At 40.8% G+C, this 12,296-nt stretch overlaps 1 protein-coding gene across 1 annotated transcript; it reads left to right on the forward strand.

Annotated features, from left to right (window-relative positions):
• Positions 1-7,602: 7,602 nt before the first annotated feature.
• LOC308251753 (olfactory receptor 7A10-like) lies at positions 7,603-8,592 on the forward strand (the record flags this gene model as incomplete). Its single annotated transcript, XM_080675460.1, has 1 exon — positions 7,603-8,592. One exon carries the CDS (start codon positions 7,603-7,605, stop codon positions 8,590-8,592), a length of 990 nt encoding a protein of 329 aa, XP_080531586.1.
• Between the last annotated feature and the right edge of the window lie 3,704 nt (positions 8,593-12,296).

Consider the following 12,296-nt stretch of genomic DNA (forward strand, 5'->3'; position numbering starts at 1 on the left):
GCCCAGCTGACAGCTGAGAATGCAGAGGAGGTGGTGGGAGCCACTCCTGCCTCTGCGGCAGTGCTAAGGATGTCTGACTGAGGCTTAGGCCTGCTCCCTGCAGGGATCGAGCCTAAGCCATCAGGTGGACATCCTCTGAGGGGTCCTGGACTGTGAGAGGGCACAGATTGGGTTGAAGTACCCCCGAGTGCATGAATTTTTGTGCACCGGCCTCTAGTTCATAAATATTTTATGAAGCACTAAATGATAGCTCTTAACTTGTGACGTAAGTATAAAATCCCCAGTTATTTTGACAAATGTGTCAGGAAGTCAAACAGGGAGGTACATAGTATTGCATATCAAAGGAATGCAGTTCTGTCTGGTTGAAGAGGAGAATAGCAATTTTCCAGAGATATAAGACCTGTGTCCCACCCCAAATCAGACTTAGAAGAAAATATGAAGTCAGGAATGGGTAAGGTTAGACCTCTGGAAAACAGAGCTCAACAGAAGGAGTCATAAAAAGTTAACTTCCAACCTGGTCTCTTGGGATGAGAGAATCATTAGGAAAAATTTCCTCTTTGCTTATTCCAGAGGCCCAGAGGGAAATCATGTGCTTAGATGTAGGAATAACATGAGGGAAATGTGCCTGATGAGTAGGTATAGAGAGAGCTATAAATCTCTCTCCTGTGCAGTCTCCGGCTTGTACAACGCTGGGGGGCAGGACATGGCTGTTGCTTTTGATTCCTAAGCTGGCTCAGGAACTGATGCTTCACTCCTTCCTGCTGTCTCATGTGGGGCAGAGCTTCCTTCTCATCATCAACCATCCAGGGAACAATTCAGACTTCCACAGAGACCCCATCCAAGTGAGTCTGGGAGGCTGGTAGGTACATCAAGAGAGGGTCAGAGAGGATGAAACCTCAGAACTTTTACTGGAGTCACATAGGAGTCCAAACAGCCTAGTTCAGAGACAAGGTATCTTTGTGTCTGTATTCTTGGTTAGTAACCAATTGGTAATTAATTTAGTTAATATAATAAGAAATATGTGGGTGTTTGAATCTATACTATAAGGACCATAGTTGACAATTAAGTGCTGGGAATGGGAGTGCTGTTGGATGACACGGTGGAATGAGTGAGATGCATAAAATGATTGCAGTAAAATGAAAACATATCTGAGATTTGTTTTGCGGGAAGAAGGTAATAGAAAATTATGTCAGAAGAACAGTGCAGGGGAGTGAGAGTGTTTGTATGAAATTTCAAAGATGGTGTGCATTTGAGCATGTTTTGTGTTTATTGAAAAGATCCTGACCAGTCAGGGAGTTGGTCCCTTGCAATAGCGATTTGTGAGACATACATTGTAACATCTTCTCTCGTGCTGGATATTCACATGAAAAAAGGTATTTAATAAATCTGAAGAGGAATACTAAATAGTTTTAGTTTAAATTAATTACTTTATTATTGGCAGGGCTGCATATATTCTTGGATTTGTTACCCATTGAATTTCTCTGTTGGAACATTTGACAAGAGTTCCTACCCCACACTCAGCCTTTTCCCTCAGTGGTTTCTACTTTTAATGAGAAATTCTGGCATGCATTCGGGGAATATAAGTTGAGGACTGACCAACTTCCTAGGCAAAGATATAGGGTGCTGAGAAAAAAGTCACCGTAGTCATATAGATGGAGAAATAAAGGTCACCCATTGTACCTTAACTCTTAATGCCACAGAGGCAGCACAGTCAGTTTACACATATGTAGTGAAGCCTTCACTGTACCAGCAAAAGGGGGGTGGATATCTCCAAATATAGTTAAAATTCCTTTACTACTTCATGCCTGTGTTTAACATGAAATGACCCAAGGGAAGCTTCTGTCAAACAAGTTTTATTGAATAAATATCTACATTGAATCCTGTAACTGCTGTAAAGTATTCCCACAGTAGTTGCTTAAAACAAACAAACATAGGCTCTTACAGGCTGGATGTCAGAAGCTTGAAATGAGACTCGGCGGCTAATACCAAGATCTGTGCAGGGCTGGGCTCCTTCAGGCTCAGTGGAGGATCTGTTTCTTTCTAATGATTGTTAGTGTGGCTGGCTGCCTGCGTTGCTTGGCTCATGTTCCTTCCTCCATCTTCAAGCCAACTGGGTAGCATTTTCAAAATCTTTCTGAGACCAAATCTTTTGTCTCTCTCTTCAACATTAACAGGACCACTGTGCTTACCTTTGTCCAACCTGAATGAGCCTGGCTCATCCTCTATCATAAAGTCAGCCGATTAACAAGCCTGTTCCATCTGCTACCCCAATCCTCCCCCTTGTCATATAAATATCATATTCAAAGTTACTGGGGTATGATGTGTTCATTTTAGGAGGCCCTTACTCTGCCTGCTACAAAGTCTTTTTCATAAATGCATTGTTTTGTATCAATGAAAGGTCCTTATATATATAAGAAACTAACAGTATTTACCATAACCTCTACAATAAGTGAATACACTATTCCTTCAAAGTTATATGCAAAGATGATTTTTTGTTTTGGACGACCTAGAACCATTTACACCTGACTCTGACAGAGAGCCACAGCCTAGCTACTCACACACTGGTCCACAGACCAGGAGGACCTGCACCATCAACACCACCTGGGAGCTTGTCAGAAATGCAGTCCCTGGACTCATTTGAGACAAATCAGAACCTGCATTTGCACTACAAACTTTGGTGACTTGTATGCACTAAGAAGTGGAGAGGTGCTGGCCTAGAACAGGTGTTCTCACCTTGTCACTGTTAACATTGGGGACAGGATAATAATTCCATGTGAGGGTGCTTTCCTTTGGATCGTAGGCATTTAGTGGCCTCCATCAGACATTGCCTAGCAGCCCCAGGGAGAAATCATTTCTGGTTGATAGACGCTGCCCTAGAAGTATCTAACATAATTAAAATGAAGGCCCTTCACTTAATCACATATTAACTTTAGGCAGATCACTAAACTTCTCTAAGTCTCCTTTCTGCAATGGATAATAGAGCTCATAAATGTGCTTTCTCATCAATAAGTTGCTTATAAAACTTAAAGAAGACAATCCATATAGGGTGTAAGCCTCAGTTTACAGTGCATAAAAAGATCTAAATAATTTTTTTTAGAATTAACAATCATTTTTATAATGAGGGACCAAATGACAGTCTTAACTTGTAATGGAAGTACAAAATTCCTTATTGTTATGGGGAAAATGTCAGAAAGCCAACAAGTGTAGTGCCCAAGGTTTATTGTCTAAAGAATCAGCTCTACCCTTGTTGAAAATGAGAACAGAAATTTTCCAGAGATACCAGGACTGTGTCCCCAACACAATTCAATGCTGAAGCCAAAGAGACCTAATGCAGACAGGTTCCTCAATCTTAGATTTGGAGGACACAACTCAGAGTAGAGATGGGATGCTAGGAGATTAGAGATCTGGATGAGAGGAGAGTTCATGGAGAAGGAGTAAAGGGGAAAAAAACTGAATTCACATGACTTGTAACCTGGTCTGTTGGAAACAGTGAATCTTTAAAGATTTTCCTTTCTGTCCATTTCTGTTATTTCCCAGGGGAATCGTGTGCTTAGAGGTGGGAGTAACAACAGGGAAATGTGCCTGAGGAGCAGGTACAGGGATTTATAAATATCTTCTCCACTCCAGTCTCTCAGCGTGTGTAAACTAGGCTGAGAGGAGCATGGTTATTTTATTTGTCATTGTTCTTTGTTTGGAGGCCTAATTCTGGCTGGAGACTGATGCTTCACACCTTCCTGCTGTCTTGCCTGTGAACAGAACTTTAATCTCTATCATCAACCATTTTGGGAGGAACTCAGACTTCCCCACAATGACCTGCCTCTAAGAGATCTAATTCAGTTGAGTCCAATAACCCACAAGACACTGCATGAGAGGGTCACAGGGAATGGAAGCCAGGAACATTTACCTGTTGTCACCTGAGAGTCCATTCTACTTAGTCCAGAGGCAAGAGATTGCTGTGTTTGTTTGCTTGATTGATCAACAGATTTATTTCAATGGCTACATAAGAGTTTGTAGAGTAAGAGCTACTCACACTTTTAATAGTCTTTCACACTCTTCATCATTAAATTGCTGTCATATCAATGCTATAAAATGTTTAAATTATTTATTTCAAAATGTGGTTCTGATCAGGGGTGATTTTGTCCTCTATGAGACTCTGAGTTATATCCAGGGAGATTTGTGACTGTCACACTGGAGAGGGGTTGGTGGAGGCAGGGGTACTCTAAACCAGTGATCACCAACCTTTCGGACCTCATGGACCATCAGTGGTCCATGGACCACCGGTTGGTGACCACTGCTATAAACAACCTTCAATTCATGAGACAGATCTCACCACTGAGAAGGATCTGCCTCAGAATGTCAACAGTGCTGAGGCTGAGAAACTCTGAATTAAATAACATCATTATTTGTAATAATTATAGCTGGCTTCAGGTTGTTCTCTAAAATTGTAACACTTTACTTTCTGCCAATAAAATTAGAGGACCCCCTTTTGCTACCAGTTGGAAAGTCCCAACTTCAATCAACATGACTGCTCTTCCAGTTTTCCCCCATGTAATGTGTGCAAAAGTCATTTCTTGTTGTTTTTTCAAACTATTACACGGTTCCAGCAAACTTTATTTCTTAGATCACCATTTTGATTTACCTATTATTAATATATGCTCATATGTTACTTTCCCATTTTTGTATAATATTTCAAGTAGTTTCTATAGATCATTGTTACTCAATTGACTTCTGTAGTATATTTTTACCATAATTTTTTAAATTTTATTTCAATAGATCTACTTTCTTACTACTGAGTTTTTTGCTTTATTTGAGATGGTTTTGCCCACCTGCCCACCTGTAAATGTTACATGTAGTTTCTAATGTTCATAACAAATGTATTGGTTATTCTCACTCCAAGTTTGTATTCTCTGATGTTGTCAGATGTCTGAGGGCGAGGATCAATTTCATATTCCTTCAGATCAATAGCCATTTATGCCAGCTTTCATGTCACAATTCAGTCTTTTTCAACTAAATTGAAGTGTAACCTTCCCATATGGTAAATGTTCATATGCATGGAGACCTAATTCCAGATTAATGAAATTAACAGTTAACTCAGCACCTTCTCAAACATTATGTTCTTTTAGCTCTAAGTCTTTACAATTTAATTGTTAGCACACACTGATATTACTAAATTATTGCCATTTTATATCATGTTTCAGTTAGTATTTAATCCTCCATTTCATTTTGCTTACTATTGCTGTTTTGAAATAACTCATTTTAACCTGGTTACATTATCACTTCACCTTTTTTTCATGTTATCACTCTTCACATTTTTTATTTTGTTTCTATGTAAGTGCACATCTCATCACATACATCTGTGAAAAATTTATGTGAACAAAGCAGGTGAAATTTCTGCTCTTTTGGGTCATGCCATAAAACAACAAGGACATAAAACAGTGAAATAAATGTGTTAAAAATAATGTCCTCAGGAAGAAACATATGAAGAAAGCTATTCCGTATAAATAGGTAGAATTATCATGGTGTGGGCAGAATTTATAAGGCATAGTCTGGGGAGGATTTTCATGTTGGATGAAGTCCTGATCCAGGAACAGAGTGGTGCACCCTGGGTGTATCAAAAAAGAGATGAAAACCCAAAGTCTCCAAATAAGATAGAATTGGTGCCACATAAGGAAAGAGATAAGGGGCCTAACCTCACCCACTATTGGACCACATAAAAACAAATTGGTCAAGTGACGTTGGAAAAGGTACAGAAAACAAATCTTTTACTGCATTTATCTGCCAGAACCAAGATGATTTTCTTTCTCACAGTATCTTGGGGATCACCTGAGCTTATTAAATCTCTATTCCTGCTCATCCATTTCATTTCCCTCCCCCAATCTCTCCTCTGCATTCATTGAACAGATTTCTTTATGTTTTATTAAATACAGGGCATAAAATGTTCATCAAATATGGAACCTCAAATTCATTTGTCCATGGGAGGCTTAAGAATCGGAATATCCAGAAACATTTCTACATCTGACAGGTGAAAGATCACTGATGGGGTCAACTTGTGTTCTATCCATTCCTAGCATCATCAGTATGGCCGGAGCTGAGACAGACATGGTGGAGGTGGTGGTGGTGGTGGTAATGGTGGTTGTGTGTGTGTGTGTGTGTGTGTGTGTGTGTGTGTGTGTGTGTGTGATTTGTGAATGTGAGCAGACCTCAGACCAGGGGTAGCTGCACTCATACACTCCAAAGTGGTTCTTACAACATGGGGCTCAAACTCAATCAAGAGCAGGTACTAAGGAGGGGATCTGTTTCCATTCACGGGACACCTTTGCAACAAGAATAATAGAGCGTAAGAAGCCATGGGGATGAGGAAGTCCCTGTGCCTGAGGTATCAGCAGTGGCAAAGAGGCCAGCTCACTTCTCAGTGTGTCAGCCACCACTTCTCACTCTCCCTCCTGCTCATTCACCTAAACTGGCTTCATTTTTCTGACTTGAACATTTGAAAGAAGCACCTTCCTCAGCCTTTTCACTAGCCAGTCCCTCTGTAGGGTTCACACTTCCCCACATCTACTTATATAGCTCTTCCTCTCTCGAGTCAAAAAATTTTGAGGGCCACATACTTTCTTTTAAAAAAACGTTTATTGAGCCGAATGCCAGCCAGAAAAGGATCAGGTGATTGGGCATGAAGTCTAAACCACCAGCAGCAGAACAGGGTAGAAAAGTCATGTCCATTAACCTGGAGTTGACGGCTCTTTACACTTTATGTTTTGGGGAAGAAAGAGGTACTTTTTTGAAAGAATTTTCATTGGGTACTGATAGCGGTGGGGACAGCAGAAGAAGGTAAAGAGGGGCAGTTCTAGGACAGGTACCAAGGAAGAAATATTTACTACTTTTAATTGATTACAGGCAACAGTCCTGAAAGCCCATGCATGTGCAGGATGCAGCGCCATCTAGTGGTCACTACAGAAGTTGATTCAAATTCCAACATACATTCAGGAAAGCGAGCAGCCTTTTGTAAGTGGGCCACAGGTTTTACCTAGTTGATGTCTATTGTCTATTTCTCTCACTCTCTGGCCCAACTGTTATTTAATTTAAGACATATCCGATTTTCTCCTTCTCACTTTTGAGGTCTCTATTCAAATGTCACCTTGTTTGCAGATCTACTTACACACCCATGAAAAACAGAACTCCCTACTCACTCTCTCCTTTTCTTCATACCACTGCCCCACCTAAAGTAACTTATCATTTTATTATTTGCTTCTACATTCTTTCTCCCTCGTTGGATTATAGAGACTTGTTCTTCAGCACCCTATTCTCACAGCCTGGACAGTGCCTAAACATGGTCAGCACTCAATTTACATTCCTGAGAAACATGAAGAAATTCTCTATAAAACTGTAGAATACATGACCCCCTCAGAGGCATTGGGACAAACACTCCATATCAGGGGTGGCAATCGATATTCCCTACAGGGGACTATATCCACATATAAAATATTAAAATTAATGTCTGGTCTACAAAATATGAATTGTAGCATTTCAAGTATGTGAGCAATGCAACACTGTGTGAAATTTATTCATGTTATTTTAATCTTTCTCGGTAGTCACCTCCAAGACATGGAACTTGTGAATCATACACAAATTTCAAAATTTTTTCTTCTGAGATTTTCAGAGAAACCAGAACTACAACCCCTCACATTTGGGATTTTCCTCTCCATGTACCTGATCACTGTGTTTGGAAACCTGCTCATCATCCTGGCCATCAGCTCAGACTCCCACCTCCACACACCCATGTACTTCTTCCTCTTCAACCTGTCCTTGCTAGACATCTGGCTTATCTCCACTACCATCCCGAAGATGCTTGTGAACATCCAGACACAGAACAAAGTCATCACCTATGCAGGCTGCATCACCCAGTCATATTTTTTCATACTTTTTGCTGGGTTGGATATATTCCTCTTGACCGTGATGGCCTATGACCGGTTTGTGGCCATCTGCCACCCCCTGCACTACAGAGTCATCATGAATCCTAGGCTCTGTAGATTGCTGGTTCTGATATGCTGGATCGTGAGTGTCTTGCATTCCTTCCTACAAAGCTTAATGGCATTAGGACTGTCCTTCTGCATGGACGTGGAAATCCCTCACTTTTTCTGTGAACTAAATCACTTGATCAAACTTGCCTGTTCTGACACAATTTTAAATAACATAGCGATGTATTTTGCAGTTGTCCTGCTTGTTGGTGGTCCTTTCGCTGGGATCCTTTACTCATATTCTAAGATAGTGTCCTGCATACATGGAATGTCATCAGCTCAGGGGAAGTACAAAGCATTTTCTACCTGTGCGTCTCACCTCTCAGTTGTCTTCTTATTTTATGGTACTATGCTAGGAGTGTACCTCAGCTCTGCTGCTTCCCAGAGCTCACACTCAGTTGCAACAGCCTCGGTGATGTACACAGTGGTAACACCCATGCTGAACCCCTTCATCTACAGTCTCAGGAACAAAGACATCAAACAGGCTCTGAAAACATTCTTTGTGAAGGAAACTACAAACTGGTCAGTTGTCCTAAGACTGAAGATGTGCCCATGTTTGCAGAGTCAGACATTGTGATAATCGTCAGACTACCAAAGTAAAACTTGCTCTTTCCTTTTATTTCCTGGAATTTCTATTTCTTTGACCTCATCTTCTCTATTCAATTTATGTAACTCAATTAAGTTCTCTGCTCTCTCAGATATTCAACAACTCTTCTCAAATATTTATTCTTCATACTGTACATCTATTCATTGGAGTATGGAGGAATGATGCTTATTTGTAAGAGAGTTTATACATATGATGGAAAATTGGTTGGTGTTTTTCTTTTGTGTGTGTGTGTGTATTTGAACATGATCTGTTTTATATTTTATTTATTTTTTTATTTTTTTTTTTTATTTTTTTTAAATTGTTGAAGTATTACTAATAGCAGTACATATGTCTCCCCCTTTTTTTTCCCATTGACCTTCCCCCGGCCTCCCCTTCCCCCCAGTACATGCCTTTACCTGCCCCCCCCCCCCGCAGTGTTTTTTATCCATTGGTTATGCTTATATGCATGCATACAAGTCCTTTGGTTGATCTCTTAGAGCACCACCACCACCACCCCCCGCAACCTCCTTTGCCTTCCCGCTGTAGTTTGATAGTCTGTTCAATGCTTCTTTGCCTCTGTATCTATTTTTCCCCCATTTCATTCCTTTAAAAAATCTTGCCTCTGCAGACTAGAAATAAACATATAAAAACAAAAAATGTTTGAGTCCCAATTTCCATGTCCAACAGTTCTGAGTCCCCGTTTCAATGTCAAACAGTTCCTTAAGTGTACATGTCAGCAATGATATCTGGATGGTGGGCACATGGTGGCAATGCAGGTCTGACCCTCTCTGGTTTGGTCCTAGGCAACCTGCTGCATCGCACAGCTGCTGACTGCTAGCGTGGCAAGGCGTCGTCAGCGTCTTCCATCTCTGCAATGTTTCTCCTCTTGTCTTCCTGGTTGGAGCAGACCTGTCAATTCCTCTCTGTTGCAGGAATCCACATGGTCTTGGAGTTGTCTTCTGAAAATATACAAACATATTCTCGACCAAAAGTTAATAGAGGAATCTTTTCTATATAATTGATTTGGGATCCTTTTTATTTTTGCCCAAACGATTTTCCTTTGTCTTATTTAGACACCATGTGTGTTTTTCATGGGTGTCTTGCTGTTAGCATTACAAATGAAAACTAATTTTGTAAAGTAAAAGTTTTCTAAATGTAATTTACTTATAGGATATTTTTCCTTACATGATATTACCCTACTATACCCCCTTTTTTGATTAATGGAGGCTTTTGTAACTTTTATAATGCAGTCTTGATGACTTTAAATTTTAATTTTTTGACAAAAATATGACTGCTTTAGTTTCATTGCATGTTCAGGAATTTTACCATGAGATGAACTACCAATAGAAATTTTAGTTACCACATTAGGAACAGCTTTTTGTCCAGTACAATTAAATTTTCTTGAATATTCACTTATTTCAATTAGCCTATTTAAATTAATCTGAAAACTTGATTATTATTTTACTGTCAAATTTAATACTCTACCAACAATCTTAGTTTACCCTGTAAATATTAGTGGAAAGGATTATTTGCATTCTTGAGTAGGCCCTGAGCATTCCTGGTGCTAGGCTGAATTTAGATATAGGGCAGCTGCTGTCGGCCAAGTCTCTGTCTGTTACCTGGGTCCCAATCTGAGCTGGGCCAAGTCCCTATCTGTCACCTGTGTCCTGATCTGAGCTGGGCGTGGGAAGCAAAGCAGCCATGGGGGCAGGAGACCTCCCTCAGACAGGGTGAGGGTTCAGGCCCCTGCAAGGTTGGGGGGGTGATGGTCTGTGCCCCACCTCTGATGATTCCCAAGTTCTCTCCTGATGGCCCCTCTGCGACTGTGCCTGTCTTAGGTTGTTCCTTCCCTGAGGAATCTTACCCGTCTCTGGCTAACCAGTCATCCTCCGGGGCCAAGCAGGGTGATGTGAGGTTCAGTTCTGTCTCCTTGGTAGCCTATGCCCCCGTGGCCTCCACGCCCAGCACCTGCCTTTGGATCCCCTGGCCTGCTGGCGGGGCCTCAGCACTGATCACATATCTCGGGGAACTCAGGTTTCTTCTCCAGGGAGGGCCCAGCTCACACGATTGGGTGAGAGACAGATCCATGGTACCAGCCACTACGAGGCTTCAAGCTCAGCATGAACAGAAAGCTCAGGCAACAGCTGAGGGCAATTAGATTGTGAGAAGAGGGTCCCTCTTGCCACAAAAGGCAAGAGGGGCCACTATAGAATGCTCAAGTGCCTTCCCAGCGCCTTAATTTCTTCTGAAAGGGATTATATCCTTTCATATCCTTTTTTTTTTTTTTTAATTGCTGCCAAACATTCCAAGAATTAGTTTGTAAGTTTGTTTGGGATAATTGTACAATATGCTGTTGTAAAATATCTAAAATTTTAATGACATTGTAGAATAATATCATGTAAGGATATTCTTTGCTCTAGGCCATGGCAATTAAATTTCAAACTGGCTGTCAATTTCTTTTTGTAACCTTATATAAACTTTGTCAGGGAGGCAAAAACACAAATTATTCCCCCATAACCCCCCACCCCCTACTTATGTCCCACCCCCTTGTTGTCTGTGTCCATTGATTAGGCTCATATGCATGCACACAAGTCCCTTGGTTGATCTCTCCCCCTTACCCCCACCCTCCCCTACCTTCCCTGTGGTATGATGTGGTGTTTGACGTTTCTCAGTCTCTGGATTTGTTCTTGTTCATCAGTTTATGCCGTTCATTATATTCCACAAATGAGTGAGATCATGTGATACTTATCTTTCTCTGCCTGGCTTACTTCACTGAACATAATACTCTCCATCTCCATCCATGTTGTTGCAAATGGTAGGAACTCCTTTTTTACTGCAGCATAGTATTCCATTGTGTAGATATACCACAGTTTTTTAATCCACTCATCTGCTGATGGGCATTTAGGCTGTTTCCAAATCTTAGCTATGGTGAATTGTGCTGCTATGAACATAGGGGTGCATATATCCTTTCTGATTCGTGTTTCTAGTTTCTTGGGATATATTCCTAGAAGTGGGATCACTGGGTCAAAAGGGAGTTCCATTTTTAGTTTTCTGAGGAAACTCCATACTGTTCTCCACAGTGGCTGCACCAGTCTGCATTCCCACCAGCAGTGCAAAAGAGTTCCTTTTTCTCCGCATCCTCGCCAGCACTTGTCATTTGTTGATTTGTTGATAATAGCCATTCTGACAGGTGTGAGATGGTACCGCATTGTTGTTTTGATTTGCATCTATCTGATGATTAGCGACTTTGAGCAGGTTTTCATATGTCTCTTGGCCTTCCTTCTGTCTTCTTTAGAAAAGTGTCTATTTAGATCAGTTGCCCATTTTTTGATTGGGTTGTTTATCTTCTTTTTGTTGAGTTGCATGAGTTCCCTGTAAATGTTGGAGATTAAACCCTTATCGTTGATATCATTGGCAAATATGTTCTCCCATGCAGTGAGCTTTCTTGTTGTTCTATTGATGGTTTCCTTTGCTGTGCAAAAGCTTTTTATTTTGATGTAGTCCCATTTGTTTATTTTCTCTTTGGCTTCCATTGCCCTAGGAGCAGTATCAGTGAAGAAGTTCCTTCAGCATATGTCTGAGATTTTTCTGCCTGTGGATTCCTCTAGTATTTTTATGGTTTCCCGTCTTATGTTTAAGTCCTTTATCCATTTTGAGTTTATTTTTGTGTATGGTGTAAGTTGGTGATCTAGCTT

This window comes from Plecotus auritus, assembly GCF_963455305.1.
Source record: "Plecotus auritus genome assembly, chromosome: 6".
Taxonomy (NCBI): Eukaryota; Metazoa; Chordata; class Mammalia; order Chiroptera; family Vespertilionidae; genus Plecotus; species Plecotus auritus.